This window comes from Pygocentrus nattereri, chromosome 24 (genome assembly GCF_015220715.1).
Source record: "Pygocentrus nattereri isolate fPygNat1 chromosome 24, fPygNat1.pri, whole genome shotgun sequence".
NCBI lineage: Eukaryota > Metazoa > Chordata > Actinopteri > Characiformes > Serrasalmidae > Pygocentrus > Pygocentrus nattereri.
This window is the reverse complement of record NC_051234.1, coordinates 31,507,530-31,524,980: the sequence shown is the minus strand read 5'-3', so window position 1 is coordinate 31,524,980 and position 17,451 is coordinate 31,507,530. Positions and strand designations below refer to the sequence as shown.

Sequence of the window (17,451 nt, the reverse complement as noted above, 5' to 3'; positions counted from 1 at the left end):
AGATATTTGTCTTTCCCTCTTTTGTTCTCACCCCCTCCTGTTTTTGGCAACACCTACGCTTTTCCTTTTTCCTCAATCTAAACCTAATGTTACAAGACAGACACGTTCCAGTTTCACAGTACAGACCCCTTTCCTCAGTAAAGGCCCCATCAGGTTGAGTTAGTGTATATTTCCCAGTGCCCTTTATCTCGGGATAGTGAGTCATGTCAGTTAGTTTATCTAAGGAGCTCTACTCCTCTCTGCGTTTCAGACAGCGATACAACCTTAAAAGGCTGGCTAGTACTCCACCTAATGTGGCGAGGGGAGCCGACCTCATATCTGTCACAAGCAATCAGATGCGCTTCACTCTAACTCCAGCCTTGTTTGTCCCAGAGCCAAAATTGTCGCCTTCTCCCATCTTCTCTCCCTCCCATTATCCCTGACGAGAACACACAGGCATGCGCCACTACACCCCGCGGCAGTGGGATGGGATGGCCCAATTAAAGAGCCCCCCAAATGGGGGTGCTAAAAGCAGGCAGGTAGGGGGTGCAAGGTGGCATGCCAGCCTCCATCCATCCATGCCTCCTCCTTCCGCCCAGCTTGGTACTGTGACCTAATTTAGCCTGCCAGTGCGACAGTGCAGCACACTATGGGCCAGAATTAGCCCTCGTAACCTGGCACGGACATTGGCATGGACCGAGGTTGGGCTCTCTCAAAGGCGTATCTGCATATGTGTGATGTCCTCTAGAAATTTTAGATTTCAGAATGTCTTCAGCCAAACATTTTGACTTTTCTCAACGCAAATGAAGAGCTAAAATGTGATATGACTCAGAATTTGATGATGCAAAACACTGGCTGGCCCTCAGCCAGCAACGTAGACTTAGCAATTTCCTCGAAGAAATATAACGGACCTTGTGAAATTTAGGCTGCAGTTCTGGTTTCTTTTTGCAACCATCCAACATTTTCTTAGGAATTAGTTGCACAAGTGAATGAGGACGTTTCTGGCTTCTACTGTGGTTTAATTACATCATAGTTTGCAACCTTTTTAGAAATTTGCAATTTGCTGTTCATCAGATGATGTAAGAGGTTGTGTAAGGATAAGTATAAGGATCTACCTGGCCGGCAGACTTGCGTTTAGATTAGGCTGAAATGGTTGGATATTTATTTCATGTCTTACGTTGTTGTCCAAGGAAAAACAAGCATCTCCAAAATAGCAACTTTACAGGAGAAGGCAAAAACATCCTTACCTTCCAATGGCTGTGTTTACACGCAGAGATTTTTGTCTGATTGAAGACATTCCGATTACAGATTGAGACCGAGGTGTTTATTCAACAACCTGATGGAAAATCTTTGTTTACGTGCTCACTACAAGTAATCCATTCTAACATGACATGCATGTGTGGTCCAGTCCAGTCCAGGTCCATGAGATGAGTTTCCAGTTGACGTGCTTAGAAAAAAAACTTCAAAAATACTTCACGTGTCCTTATTAAAGGAGGCCGAGAGGAAGACTGGACGTCCGTCCCACCGCCGTCTTTTAGACCAGAGCATGAACTTCGTCTCCTCTGCAGACCAGCTTCTGCTCCGCCGTGTTGAACGGTATAAACTCTCACTGTGACGTGACGCTCATGCAGAACGGACTGAAACTTTCCGATAGGGAATGTAATTGGATACAGACGTTTACACAGATATTATTCTTCTGTTTAATGGATCATTTACAGGATTACCCACCTCGATCAATCGGATAGACATTGTATTCTGAACGGCCTCAATCAGACTAGATTATTCCGACTGAGGTGTTTATAAGGACGTATTCTATTCCGATCGAGCTATTAGTCGCATTATTGACCGATTATTAGGCTGCGGGTAAACGTGGCTCATGTAAGTCAGTGTAAAGAGATTTTATTCCAACTGACTTTGGAGCGTTTCTATTGGTCCGTTCATCATGAAATTTTCACCCGATGTGAAGGACAGCTGGTGTGTTGAAATGATGTAGAAAAATGAAAATCGACAAAAATGGAGATGCATGGTTTTCTTTGGACAGCGATGAAAAGGTTTTTGGCAAAATCATTGAATAGAAGAAAACTAATATTAGAAAAAATACAACATACACTACGTTAATGCATAGTTTTTATGGTATGTCACTGAAGAAAAATGGGACCTTTTCCTCCTAGCAGCCAGGTATTAATCGCGGTCGTCGTCCAGTAACGCGTTTGGCTGGTCAATTTAAACCAGTTAAACAAGTTAAATCTGATGGTGGATTTGAGCAAATATGTGCAGTGGCTGGGGCTGTCAAAGTGGGGTCTGGAACTAAAACTGTCCTCATAAGACTTTTTACCATTTTCATGCTCATCTGTATTTATTTAGCACTTTCTGCTGATATAGATACATTGCTTAGGGGGCGCTAAGACTTCTGCACAGCACTGTTTACTATTTTGACGTTGTTTTTCGTTTAGGGAGACGATGTGAAGAATCGAGTTTGACCGCCTGTCCAAACGTGAACCGCAATAGTTTGAACTGTCAGCTTCTTTCACAATTGACCTCCCCAGGCCTGAATCCTGAAGAGGTCATTTTTCTGTCTGACCTTTCACCCCACATGCAGACACGCTGATCTCCAGCACCCCTGAAGACACCCCCCCTTCGAAACAAGCGCACATCTCGTTAAGCCGTGTCCCCGCGCTGCTTACTCTCCTGTCACAGACAGCGTGTCCACTGCACTTAGCTTCCGCTCAGAGGAACCGAGCCAATGGGCGCAAATGGATCCAGACAAGCTGAGTGCTGACAAGAAAAGGGTCATTTTGGCAGTTCAAGGCAACCAAAATCCGTTTAAGCAAAGTAGTGGCTAATCCAATCACTATCCTTTACGTTTCAGGCTGCCTTAAGCAATGTTTATTCTGCATTTGTCAACCGCTCCTGTCATAGAAAACCATGGACAGTAGCTGATTCAGGCAGGCTAGAAGCACAGAAGCACACACACACACACACACACACACACACACACACACACACACACACACACACACACACACACACACACACACAGCTACGTTCAAAGGACTGCAAGCGTCTTGAAATAATCTTTCGTTTTTCTTTTTGTTTTCCTCTCAGATGATAAACCCTGCCATCCAGAATGACTTCAGCTACTACAGAAGGACGCTGAATCGCATGAGGATTAATAATGTCCCAGTGAGTGTCTATGGAAAGTGCATTGCTGGCAGTTCAATTTGGTGCCAGACCTAATTTTCTCTGCTTTACTTGCCAAATCCATTTTATACAAGTAAACGGGGGCATTTGAAGAGATGCTCCCAAATTCATGGCAATTCTTCGCCATTTCTAACAGTCTGCTTCTCTGCTGCACACAAGAAGTGACCCTCAGGGAACCACAGAGACCCAAACAGGAAAGGTTCCCCCCGCTGGGAGAGCTAGCGAGCGTGAAGTGCATTGAGGTGCACCGACACAAACTCCAGCACCTGAATCGCGGTCAGCTGCACACGCGCTATCCCTCGAGACTCGCAGCTCTCTCAGGAAAACCTAAAATCTGAACTGAGACAGGCCTAATATTCACCCCTGAGGGACTCCTCACTGCCCATATACTGAGCCCAGCGGAGTAAGGCTGGTATTCCCCTCTTACTCTTCCTTACTGAACCCTGTAACCCCTCAGCCACGGCAGCTCCCCTGAGAACTGGGCCCTCAGTCTAGCAACTAAGCCAGTGTTTAATTTGGGCGCATGTTTTTAGGTTTGGCGCCAGCACAACGTGCAGGTGTATTCAATTTACTGTGTGATGAACTCACTCGTTTATGAAATTAGACAAATTTGGCGTGAAGAGTCCAAACAAATTTTTTGGCCGTTGCTCAGCTTTCGTGGCTTCGATATGAAGAGCCTGTGCATCGTCCAGCTTTTGTCACGGTGGATTTAAAACAGAACCTTAATAAAGAGTAATATTGTGATTTTAATGACTTAAAAGGCCTGTTGTGAATTAAATATGGTGGCTACTTTATATTCCTGGCATGAATTGTCATGACATTTGTCCACCCTGTTGTTTCTTGATGAATATATTTCTGAATATCCACTAATCGAACGGACTGCTGATATGATGGTTCAGTCATAGGTGACGCTGTGCTGGCGGTCAAACCATGTCCTTTGAATGAGAGGGGTGGCCTTTCTTAAAGTGACCATTTATCAGCTGCCCATTTGAATGGATTGATGGAAGAATATCATTTTTATATGCTATGTTATTAATGATGTATTGCCTAGGGGTCAAACCCTCCACTGCCATCCTGAATCGTTTAGTTCTAACACATCTGATGCAGCTACTCTGGGACATTAAAAGCATCCATTATGTATTTGATATGTCTTTATTTTCACCTGAAAAACTGAGAGATCCCTCCTGCCATCATGTAGTAATTGTGCAGTCACCAGAATTATATTATTGAGTAATTTAATGATGATTTTTATTTCCAAAGCTTTATTTATATTTATATAAATATATATATTTATTTATTTATTTTATTGCAAAAAGGCAAATAGGGAAGGCCTTTAAAAAAGACTTCATTAAAATCTATAAATGTGTCAGAAATTCACATAAAAGGACGTCGACTCTTTTTGTTCTTTAAAAAATTGATTATTGGTTATATCGAACTAGTTGCCCCACAAAACCCAAACCATGTGGTCTGCTACACCTTACATCTTCCCTCTGTGCAGTCTTTATCTCATTACTATTTTCTTTAATCAACAGAATTAATAAAATCGTGTATTAATTAATATTGATTAACTCAACACATTGTGTTAGTAAACGTTACAAACGTGCATTCGTGAGATGCTGCTAGTGTGCGTTTATGACTTTTTGTCCCTTTAAACAATGCAGACAGAAGACGTCTGTGCTAATAGCGCCCTCTTTTGGAGAAATTTCAGACTGCTAAATGTGCACTGTAGCCAACTTATTGATATCCAATAACAACCCATTATTTAGTAAAAGGCAACAAAACATTACATGAGCATATTATTAATATTTAGCAGCTATTTAAAATGCAATGATTGCTCTCTAGTCCTTGATCAGTACTCTTTACCTGTATGGTCAGCACAGGACTGACCTACATATTGTTTATATCTCGTTTAACTTTCAGTGAATATTTTTGATTGCTGCCTTAAGGCCTATTCAGATGTGATTGGCCCTAATCCTAACCCTAACCTCAACCTAAAACCTAGTCTTAACCCTCATCCTGGCCCTAATCCTAGTTTTAACTTCCCTCATATGTTTTGACACGTTACTGAGAGTCCGTTCAGCGTTTGTCTAAAAGGACCACTCAAATAAACTAATGCTGTCCAAGTAGTTTTACATGCCTGTTACATCTCTCTCTCTCTCTCTCTCTCTGTCTGTCGCTCTCTCTGCTCTCTCTGTCTCTCTCTCTCTCTCTGTCTCTCTCTCTGTCTCTCTCTCTCTCTCTCTCTCTCTCTCTCTCTCTCTCTCTCTCTCTCTCTCTGTCTGTCGCTCTCTCTGCTCTCTCTGTCTCTCTCTCTCTCTCTGTCTCTCTCTCTGTCTCTCTCTCTCTCTCTCTCTCTCTCTCTCTCTCTCTCTCTCTCTCTCTCTCTCTCTCTCTCTCTCTGTCGCTCTCTCTGTCTCTCTCTCTCTCTCTGTCTCTCTCTCTGTCTCTCTCTCTCTCTCTCTCTCTCTCTCTCTCTCTGTCTGTCTCTGTCTCTCTTTCTGTTATTTATGTTCTTCATGAATAAAGAGTAAATCTGTTTTCGTTCTCTGTACAGGCAGAGGGAGAAAATGAGGTCAACAATGAGCTGGCCAATAGAATATCCCTGTTTTACGCCGATGCCACGCCCATGCTGAAGGCACTGAGTGATGGTACGACAAAATTTGTATCTGAGGTAGGAAACACCGCGAAAGACTGGCTAGTAAGACGGGCGTGTTGTCATCGTCAGTAATGCACTAAAGGTCTTCTAAATAACTCCAGCCGTCTTTCTGTGTACAGAACAAGAACCTGCCCATCGAGAACACAACTGATGTGCTGAGCACCATGGCAAGCGTGTGCAAAGTCATGCTGGAGACGCCGTAAGTCTCTCATCACCTCTTTAGAACTGTAATTCGGGGGAAAAACACATTATAAAAGATTGAACACATGTACAGTCAGCATTTCAGTAAAGGCAGTGCTCCAGTTCCGTGCTTTAGGCTCTCTTCTGTGTTTTACAGTGAGTACCGTAGCCGCTTCAGCAGCGAGGCGACCGTGTCCTTCTGTCTGAGGGTGATGGTGGGCGTAATCATCCTCTACGACTACGTCCATCCTGTCGGCGCTTTCGCCAAGTCCTCCAAAATAGACGTGAGTGTGTGAAACCTCATGTTAATCCCAGAATCCATCCATCCATCCATCCATCCATCCATTTTGTAAGCCGCTTCTCCGTCAGGGTCGCGGGGGGGTGCTGGAGCCTATCCCAGCAGTCATCAGGCGGAAGGCAGAATACACCCTGGACAGGTCGCCAGTCCATCGCAGGGCAGACAGACAGACACAGACAGTCACTCACACACAGGTGCAATGCAGCATGTCCAATTGGCCTGACTGCATGTCTTTGGACTGTGGGAGGAAACCAGAGAACCCGGAGGAACCCCACGCAGACACGAGGAGAACATGCAAACTCCACACAGAGAGGACCCCGGTCACCCTCATGTTAATCCGAGAATGTTTCAGTAAAATTGCTTTATTTAGGAGTTTCATAGGGAGATTGTTTGTAATTTGGAGGCAGGACTAGTACAACCAAGTTAAACTTTATTCAACTCGGGGCAGTCGTGGGATGGAGGTTAGGGAACCAGCCTCGTGACCGGAAGGTCGCCGGTTCGATCCCCAGGGCCGACAGCACATGACTGAGGTGTCCTTGAGCAAGACGCCCAACCCCCAACTGCTCCCCGGGTGCCGTGGATAGGGCAAGTGTGCTCACTGCCCCCTAGTGTGTGTGTATTCACTAGTGTGGTGTTTCACTTCACGGATGGGTTAAGTGCGGAGGTGGAATTTCCCCGTTTGTTAACTAGTCCTAGACTAGAAGCTGCTGTTTGAGTAATGACGATGCAGTTTTGTTAATGATGATTTTTACAGCTGTTCTGTATTTATGAGCCATCAGAATCAAGCTGGGCCTACGTTACACTATTTTTCAGTCTGAGGCAGTTTTCCAGGACAGTAGCTCAGTCTGCGGCTGATGACGCAGATGGTCTGGTGGTGTGAGGCTGGGTGTAGATTTTTACGTAGATTTTTACCCAGTTTTAACCCCAATATGCCTCTTTTTCAAATTCTCACAAATTGAAGCAGTTTTCCAGGTCAGGAGCTCGATCGGAAGCGACTGACGGCGTGGATGATCTGGTAAATTGAGAGGAGCAATGATGGAATCTTTAGCCCTCCGATCGAACTCTGAAGTGATCAGAGACCCTCAGATATTATCATGCTTGATATTTACGAATCAAAATGTTCGAGTCCTGCAGTGTGAGAAGGTCCGAGATTTACTCACGGAGTGATTTAAACAGCCAGTCAGAGCTGGAAGATCAGAGAGCTGGAAGAGACGCTCCTGAACAGCGGAGCGGAGACAGAGGAGCTGCGTGGAAAACACTGGCAGATAAGAGCCGATATCATGTTTATAGTGTTGATCCAGATCAGGTCAGTGTCTTTACAGCTTCAGCTCGGCTGCCAGGCTGTAGTGAAATATTTCTCCAGCTCTCACTGAATCAGCGCTTCTCACACTTTCATCCCCAGCTTGCGCCTAAAAGCCCAAACAGGTCCGGTAAGTTTAGCTCTGTGGGAGTTAGATTTGTTAGATTTCTTTATATTTAAGACAGTTTTACTTGACACGATGCTGTTTTTTGTATTGTAGTCAGCTGACATGAAATGTGATACATTCACTAAATGTTTTATCCCATTGAATCTGCATCAAGTGCAAAATGTGCTGAAAGTCTCAGGGAACACAGAGTAAAAGTCAAAATGTTCGCATGATACTAAACTTGAGTTATATTAAACATTCAACAAACTTCTAAGATAAAAATATGATGAAACACCACTAATCAGACCTGAGAACTGTGTGGGTGTGGCTAATGAGCAGCTTGATTGACAGCCCTCTGTCCAGCACTCCCCGCCTGCTCCACCTCCATGCAGAACTAAAACCATTGTCCAGCTTTTATGTGACACTAACTGGACAAAAAACGTCACAGACGGACAAACGTGTGGATGGATGGACGGATGGGTGAAGCAAAGTGTGAATGAAGGCCTGCTGAGCGAACAATGTTGGTGATGGATAAACGAGTGAACGGGCGACAGGCGGCTACAGACAGGTGGTCTAGCTTGCCAGCTTTCGGTTATGCCGGGCTGGCTCTAGCTCGCCGAGTTTCTCGGACTCTGAAACTGCTCTGTGTGGGCGGGGCCAGAGACGCATTGTGATTGGTCAGTGGAGGGATTACAGAAGCATTACAGATTGGGACCACCCAGTTTACACAGAGAGGAGAGAATTGTGATTAAATATATCGTCCAGTTTTTGGTCATTGGAACATTATTCGAACTTGGTACGTTTCTTGTCTGCCTGTTTAACCTCATAGCGAACCTCATCCGCTGCATTCGGAACAAAACCTGGTATCTCTTCGTATCTCGTTTCTCAGTTTTTGACATAATCCTGAAAATGCCTGCTTCCCTTTACATTTTCTGTAAATTTTATGATGAATGGACCAAAATAAACGGCCCAAAATGACGTGGAGGAACGTCTGGTTCCATTGACTTTAATTCACAGGAAAGGATCTTTTTTCCTTCTCCTGTAAACCATTTTGGAGGTACGTGGTTTTGTTCCTACAGCAGCGAGATACACATTTGTTTCGGTGAGCCACGTTTTTATCATTAGTGATAATGCTGCTGACTTCTAAGCATTGATTGGTCATATGATTAACAATAATGTGCCATCTGTGGGTCTTAACTCGAGCGTGACCACTGTAATCTCACTCTTCACTCTCTGTCACTGAACAGATGAAAGGATGCATTAAAGTTCTTAGAGATCAGCCCCCGAACAGCGTGGAAGGCCTACTAAACGCACTCAGGTAAGGTTTAGATTCAAGTTTAAATCAAGGATACAGTTGAGTTTGTTAGCGTTTCTTGGCAGGTGTGAATGCAGCTCAGTTCAGTGCAGTTGTCTTAATGGCCCAGTCCCATTTCTTATGTTTTCAAGGGTCTCATTGGCCCTTGAACGGAGTTATACGGGGCAGTGGTTGAGATCTTCCCTCTGAAATGAGACCCTCAGATAAAGAGCATCACTTCATTAACAGCTACTAGCGCCGCTCTGTAGGCGACCCTGCCCGTCTGCAGGGACAGCAGAGGAGGGGAAAGTTCAGCTCCTCACTGCTGGGCTTTAGTTACATTTAGGGATCATACGCCTTCAAAGAGGGGGGCAGTTATTTATTATCACCCCCCCTAATTCTTCAGTGATATGAAGCTGAAGTCAGAGATTCTCCAGATTCTTGTGTGAATTTTCCCGTTCCACCTTAAATGGTGCAGCAGTTTTGATGCCAGAATGTAACTGTAACACCGTTTAAGGTGGAATGGGAAGTTTAGGTAGTTACTGAGACGTCAGCACTACTAGTGACTTTTTATGCTTGTTATGAAGAAAAGGACCATAATACACCGAAACGACATTAAACTGAGATAAAACGGTGGTTATTGTAATTTTAACAAAGAAAATTCTCACATTTGTGGGTTTCTTTGGTCTCTTGTTCTCCGTCTGGCTGGTTTCTCTCATATCTCTCTGATTGGAGTCTCTGAAAAACCTCCGTTTGGAGGGTCACGCAGCCCCAACACTTCGCCCCACCCCTCTATCCCAACAAGAATCAGGACGCCCACCCCCTAGACATGAATGCGCAAAGCAGAGGGGTAGGGCTGGGCGGTAGGGGCGAGGGGTGAGATGGGACTGGGCCATCAAATCAAATGGAATGTCGTCTTCTCATCTCACCGAACTTGCACCATCTTCTCGCTCTGAGATGGCAGGTGTTTGGTTCAAAGTGAGTCTGTGTGAAAAAGATAAGCCTCTTTCTCGCAGTTCTGATCATCAGCGCCCCATCGCTGCTGCTGCTGCACTGTGAAAAGGTGTTGACCTTGTAATCTGAAAGAGGCAGTAACCTCTAACATCAGTCTGTGAAGCTGTAGGATTAGTGCAGATCAGTCTTTGAATCTCCCTAGAAGAGTTAAGATGAATCGCCTGTGTGTTTTCCTGCTTGTGTGAAAGCACAGCGAGCTGGATGGAGCCTAAAGCTGATTTTGTGTGCAGGTATACGACGAAGCATCTGAATGACGAGTCGACCGCTAAGACCATTAAAAGCATGCTGCAGTAAGAAACTCTGGGATATACACACCACTGGCCTCGCGCAAGTGTTCAGGGGACACACTCCCTCCCGAACAACGGCAATGCACAGAATGTTTCCTTTTATAAACGTAAAAATCCGGTTTTCTTTTTCTTTTTTTTGTGCCAAACTCTTTTTGGTAAAGTCTTGATTTTAACACTTCCAAAATATGGCCATGCCTCTGACGGCAGCTACAGTTCAGTATAAAAAGAAAGAAAGAAAAAAAAAAGACTTCTTTTTGTTTTTCTTTTAATTTAGCTTGTTCCCCTGTAAAAGGGAGGGAGAGTGTTTTTGACTTGAAAATTTCAAAAAAGAGATATATATTGACAGAGAAATATATATTATTTTTTGTTTGAATTAATATTTAATATTATGTCCTCTGCATGACATAATGGTCTTTGTTTTTCCTCTATTTAAGAAAAAAACAACTAATGTTTCAAATTTGTCTGCTTGGTTGTGTGTAAAGTTAAGAATAAGTGAATTTAAATTATGTTTTGCTATTCAAATGGTACTCATTAAAAAACGGAGATTATGAAATGATAGTACTGTTGGAGTTTTATATTTTTTATAGGTCTTGATTTATGTGGTTTTTTCATAGTTGTGATTTTTTTGGTTCCTTTTTTTGAAAAATAATTTCAAACTTTCTGATAGGTGAATAATGAAATGAGTTTTTGATGTATGACAACTTGCAATGTGACGTTTGGGGGAAAAATAAATAAAAATGCTTTCATTTTTGTAACCGTGTCCATCTTTGGATTCATCTCAGCACAACTGTCTGTGAATTGAATTCACACCGATTACAGATTAAGACTGGTGTGTTTAAACTCACTCTACTCAACAACCTGATAGAAAATCTCTGTTGACATGCTCACCACAAGTAATCAGATCCAAAATGACGTGCGTGCGTAGAGAACCGCTTAATGTAGACGTTTCCATGACAACCAGCATCACGTGAGTCCAGTCAGAGTGAGATGAGCAGCAGTGAGCAGTGATTGTGTTTTTAACTGCTTTAAAATGAGGTCAGACTCAGGAAAACGTCCTTCACACGTCCTTATTAAAGAAGGCCGAGAGGAAGACGTCGTGCTCTGAGACGCATAAGCTGGACGTCCGTCCCACCGCCGTCTTTTAAAGATCAGAGCATGAACTTCGTCTCCTCTGCAGACCAGTTTCTGCTCCGCCGTGTTGAACGGTATAAACTCTCACTGTGACGCGACGCTCATGCAGAACGGACTGAAACTTTCCGATAGGGAATGTAATCGGATACAGGCATTTACACGGATATTATTCTTCTATTTAACTGATTATTTACAGGATTACCCACCTCGATCAGTCGGATAGAAACTATTCTGAATGGCCTCAATCAGACTAGACTATTCCGACTGAGGTGTTTACATGGACATCGCTACACTTGTAAACATGTTTATGCAAACATGTGCATCTTACAGAGGTTCTGCAGTGAGATTTTCCCATTTAAAGACTTGGAAAACCCCTCCTGATGATGTATGTTGAAGGTGGAAGGAACTTTGGGAAAGGAAGGAAGCGGCAGGAAGCCAGACAGACAATAGCTGTGTGCCAATTCAAGGGCTGCATCCTTCGAAGGCTGTGTAGACCCGCAAAGGTTCAACCGTAATGAGACAGTCTGCTCTTCGGGGGATTTCCCACTATTCCCACCCTCACCGCTTATGTCATGAAACACCTGTTTCCTCACCGCTATGTCCAGCTCTTTAACAGTTCTTTAAAGACGGAACCAGAAATTTTATTTTATTTTATTTCTCTGTCTCTGTCTCTGTCGGCTCATTGCTCCCTAAAACAAAATGACCACATTGGCTTTTTTAACATTTGTATCTTTAACTATTCGACTCAGTTTAAACCCATTACTTACATTTAAAGTGTCACCGTTCGCTCCTCTGCTGACGCCACCATGTACTAGAGTCCTCACGCAGTGAACCTCGGGATATGTTGGCTGGTGATGGATGCACCCATCGGATCCTTTGTCGCCATGGAAAAGGACGACACATTTCTCGGCCGCATATGAAGGAACCTTCAAAATAGGACCATCGAGTCGCGCCGCTGTGACGCAGTCGGCCTCCGAAGGACGCAGGCCCTGAATTGGGACACCGCTATAAGTGCTTCAAGGAAACAGTGCAATGCTATGGAATACCACATGACATTAAACTCTAGTTTTAGGCCTAACTTTGTACAATGTGTGTCAAAGCCAGTTTAGTGTCTTTTGTTCCTTTTAATACTCAAAGCTACTTAAATATTTGGGTCGTTCTACAGAAACGTCCACTTCTCTGTCTCTCCATAGGAGTCACTGGTGTTACTGATCCCCACTGGTGTTCCTCATAATAAAGGACGGTTTTAATATCATTTAATTTATTTATTTAATATATTTAATAGCATCAAACCACACGCCGTCAATCAGGGAACGTCCACTAAAATATGGAATTTAATCCATTTGTCTTCTATTTTTTCACAGTGACCTCAGAATAAAGTCGGTCACACCAGTGACGTCAGCTAGAAGCTTCGTATGAGATCATGAGCTGAATGAGAAGATCTCTGAGAACTGAGAGACTCAGTGGACTCACCATGAGCTTTTCTCCATAGATCCTCAGAAAACAGGTCAAAGGGGGTCGAGTGACGTCATCGGCGTGACTTTTATTTCAAAATAAGAGTTTTTTTTGTTATGCAGTAACACCAGTGACACGACTCCTGAGGACTTTTATTATATATTTTACAATATTTATTGGTCATTTGTTTTCTTTATGACATTTCATTTACATGTTTCATAGTCATGTAGAGATTATTGTAGTTAAAATTGCAGAAAAATTTGTTTTTTTTTTGTTTGTTTTTTTTTCTTCAAAATACGGCCTCAGCCTTCACACACGACGTTGGGGTCGAGCTCTTCTGTGGTGCTTGGAGTTCTAGATAATTGATTTAAAAACCAATATTGCTAAATGTGAAATGTGAGCCATACGTTTTAGTAGAAGGTGCAAGATTAACTACTTGCTTTTTCCAATTCTTAATTCTTAATTGAAAATATTTTCAATATTTACTTTTTTTCTTTTATTTATTTGTGTTTATTTTCGTCCGAATCAACATCCCTTGGCCACACCACCATTCCCTCACACAAACAAACGCCTTCCCCTCCTCCTATTCTCTTCTTCAAAGCTGTGTAAGTATAATATGATGTACTACAGGCAGTGATGTAGCTGTATGCCTGCCCCCCCATCTCATCCATATCTTGGTACATTGAAAAAGTCATGAAATGACTTGATTCTGAACTGAAGGTTGATGTATATGCATCTAAATCAGTTCATTTGTTTTTAACCGTACATCATCTCTGATATAAGCCAGCCAAGATTTGGTGCAGTGTCTGTTTGGCTGTAGTGCACTCAGCCCTCCGGTGCCTAACGGGCATTAAGAAAGATGTCTGCATTTACTGCACCTCTCTGCTTCCTCCACTGACAACCAGCTGGGTTTTACAGAGGGCTGGAAGATCAGCTTCCTCCTTCTAAAGCCCTAAATGGCCCGTCTCCAGCTCCCTCCGAGCTATTCTGTTCTCCTGCACTCCCACATGAAATCTATAATCTGAATCACTTCACTTCTGGAGGGCACTCAGGACTTTACGCATTTTCTGCTGGACTGCTCTGGATGTCTTATTCACTGGACCCACCGCCCAAACAGTACCTGCTCTGTGAGGGTCCATGGGGGTCCTGACCACTGAAGAACAGGGTAACAGAGTATCAGAGAAACAGATGGACTACAGTCTGTAACTGTAGAACTACAGAGTGCAGCTATACAGTAAGTGGAGCTGATAAAGTGGACAAGGAGGTGGTCAGAGTGTTCTGCCTGATCGGTGAATTTAAACACTACATTGCTTGACTTTTTAACATAGATTGCATGCATAGCTTTATCAAAACACTGGATTTGTGATTGGTCGGGACTCAGCAGCACATATGATTGGTTAGAGGGCTCATTTGCATATTGCAGTGAAGTCAATAATGTAAATATTATATGATAAATACATCAGGATGCGTATTAATAAACGGTACACTGTGCCGTTCTATCCTGACCTAAGCGCTTTCCTGTGTTTGGGGTGGAGGGTGGAGGGTGGAGGGCGGAGAAGGAGGCTATATGGGTCATGTTCTTCTGCAGTAAGTAAGGACATGCATGAAGGTCACGGAGAGAGGAGCAAAGGGGTGGGCACTGCAGCGAGCTCCGGATGCTGCCAGTGAAATTCGGGGTCAAAGAGAGGGAGGTAGTCGGGCGCTGGGCGTGTCCTGTATGTATGCAGCCTTCCTTTGCACAGAGAGAGAGAGAGAGAGAGAGAGAGATGGAGTGAGGAGGGGTGAGGGTCTTTTGGCTGGGTCTACCTCCTCTGCAGAGTCATGGGAATAGCTTGAAGAGAAAAGAAAAGGGTGGGGTTGAGGGGGGCTTGGATAAAAGGGTGTGGTGCTGAGCTGCTCCTGTATCATCTCTCACTGATGTAGCTTCAAGTCAAGGTCACGTTCTAACATAGACTGAGAGAAGTAATGTGAACGTGATTTTCCACATGAATAAAATATTCCACATCCACACATTTGTTGTCAGGAAAACTGAAAGACTGAACTGCGCCGAACACACACTGCGTTTCCAAAAGTCTTCACTCCCCCATCCAGATCACTGACTTCAGGTGTTCCAGTCACTTCCATGGCCACAGGTGTATAAAGCCGAGCCCCTCGGCCTGCAGACTGCTTCTACAGACATTAGTGAAAGAATGGGTCGCTCTCAGGAGCTCAGTGAATTCCAGCGTGGTGCCGTGATCGGACGCCACCTGTAGACACGCCCCTGCCCTGATTAGCTACACAGTGCCATTCATTCATAACAGTTACAGCATTTACCTGTTTTAATTCTGTATATTGTTGCTTTCAGAGCAGAAGCTTGAAAATCTCCTAAATGGTAACTTTACTGATGAAGGAAAATGGGTGTTTAACAAGTGCTGGAAGTCAGTGTGAAGAAAGGGTCCAGGTAATTTTCTTCTTCAAGGGTTCTTTAGTAAAGAAAACGGTTCAGTATAGAACCATGAACGCTCACAGAAGCCTTTGCATGATCAAAGGGCTCTTTGCGTGGTGAGATGGGTCTTGATTGCTGGAGAATGTGCTATAGATGGTTCTATATAGCACCAAGAAGGGTTCTTCTGTTGTTACGAGCTTGACATGGTCACAGCAGAAGAACCCTTTTTGGTGCTATGCAGAACCATCTACAGGACATTCTCCATTTAATCATGCAAAAGAGTGTTCATGGTTCTGTATGAAACCATTTTTATTACTAAAGAACCCGTGAAGAGCCAACAGTTTAACTAACTGTTATGAACTAATTAAATCAATTAAATGAATTGTATTTATTTTATTGGCTATTTTCTGTTGTTTGTTTTTCCCCGTGATGAGCGCAGAGTCACAGTACTGCATTTATCTTGTTTGTTTGGGTTTTTTTTTTTAGGATCAGACTCATCAATATTTAATGGTCCTCATTAATTTTTGACAGGCACTGTAAAACACAGATCGTACAGAGTGTTAGAACCCAGTCTGGGGACACTGGAGAGCTCTTTCTTAGATTAACAACCTCAGCAGGGGTCCTCCACACTAAAAGCGTCTGAGCGAGGCTGGACCTGAGAGCTGGATTACGTCCAGCTCCCCCAACCAAATCCAAACATACGGTGATGCAAAAAGACAGGCGTCGTCGTAAGTCATTAGCCTGGAACACGTGACTGTACTGCTCCTGATATGGCGCAGACGTGGAGCCTCAGTGATATGCTGTGTTCTGGTACTGGGCTGGTATATTTTTAAAGATATATACTTCTAGATTTAGAGACGGTTTCTATGCTGAGCGTCCCAAAAGAGCTGTTAGACTAGTTATGCTCTGTTTGTAGTGAAACATGCAGCTCATTGTCAGAGCAAAACCTCAAACCTCCAAAACGGTAACTTTACAGGAGAAGGAAAAAACCTACTCTACTTTTAATGCAAGTCAATGGAACCAGAATTTTTTCCAAGTCATTTTGGGCCATTTCTTTTGGCCCATTCATCATGAAATTTACACACAGTGTAAAGAACCACAGGCCTTTTCAGACTATGTCAAAACCCCAAAAATGACAAAAATGGAGATATGAGGTTTTCTTCCAGCAGCAGCGAGTTGCTCAATGTTCTTTAAGTACTGATGACATCACTACTTGACAAAAGCATAAGGTGACATTATGACATATGTCTTTCTAAACTGCCCACAAAAGTACAAAAATGTACATTTCGTATAAACGCATAAAACTTAAACCCTTAACGGGTTCCTTGTTTATTCCTAAGTGCAAAAGTACTAAACTGTACAGCGCAGATGCAGCAGATCGAGAGATTAGGTTGAAAAACACGGGCGTTTTCCTTTTCCTCGTGAAATGCTGTATGAAACCGAGTCCTGCTGTCTCCATATAAGTAGAACGAGCTGCTGCTGATGCCGTATCTCTTCTCAGCGGCTCAGATTAATCATGTGACATTTGATCTTTCGCACTCAGGTAGAGCTCATCCATTCTCTACCATCATAAGGAGAGAGAGCCACGGTTAGAGCTGCCCCTTTGTCCTCGCCTTTCATCTGCCTCCTCTAAGGCTCCGGTGACTGATGCGCATCTCTGCGTCGTCCTTTCTGTGGTCATCTCAGACCAGATTCATGAAAGCATGAATGAAACTCGAAGACGTTGATAAGAATGTTCTTAAATGCAAATCTTGAAGAGAAAAAAAGAACATTAAGAAAATAATTAAGATTATCTTAAGAAAGTCTTCATTGTTGTCTTATGTAGGCTGTGTTGCATTTTACCCCGTACCATAAATGATGCGAGAGACATGCTGGATTTCTATTAACATCAAACCAAGTGTTTAGAGAATTTCAGCAGACTAGAACTAGAGGTGGCGGTGGAAAACACAACCAACAGGAAAACATCTTCCTTGGAAAATCTGAGAACTGTGGGGTGATGGCAGACTGGTTCGAGATGATGGAAAGGCAACAGTAACTCAAATAACCACGGAATGCAGAACACCATCTCTGAACGCTCAACACGTCCACAGCAGCAGAAGACCACACCGGGTGTCAGCTAAGAAAC

The 17,451-nt window shown here is 43.5% G+C and overlaps 1 protein-coding gene across 2 annotated transcripts in view; it reads left to right on the top strand.

Annotated features, from left to right (window-relative positions):
* Nucleotides 1-11,070, top strand: part of fam49bb (family with sequence similarity 49 member Bb) — a 94,338-nt gene extending 83,268 nt beyond the window's left edge. For both annotated transcript variants that reach the window (XM_017709232.2, XM_037534139.1), the window contains exons 7-12: nt 3,085-3,162; nt 5,735-5,851; nt 5,956-6,035; nt 6,174-6,300; nt 8,968-9,038; nt 10,259-11,070. In XM_017709232.2, coding sequence (XP_017564721.1) covers nt 3,085-3,162; nt 5,735-5,851; nt 5,956-6,035; nt 6,174-6,300; nt 8,968-9,038; nt 10,259-10,322 — 537 coding nt within the window. In that variant the 3' untranslated portion in view covers nt 10,323-11,070. The remainder of the gene's footprint in view (nt 1-3,084; nt 3,163-5,734; nt 5,852-5,955; nt 6,036-6,173; nt 6,301-8,967; nt 9,039-10,258) is intronic.
* The last annotated feature ends 6,381 nt before the right edge of the window (nt 11,071-17,451 follow it).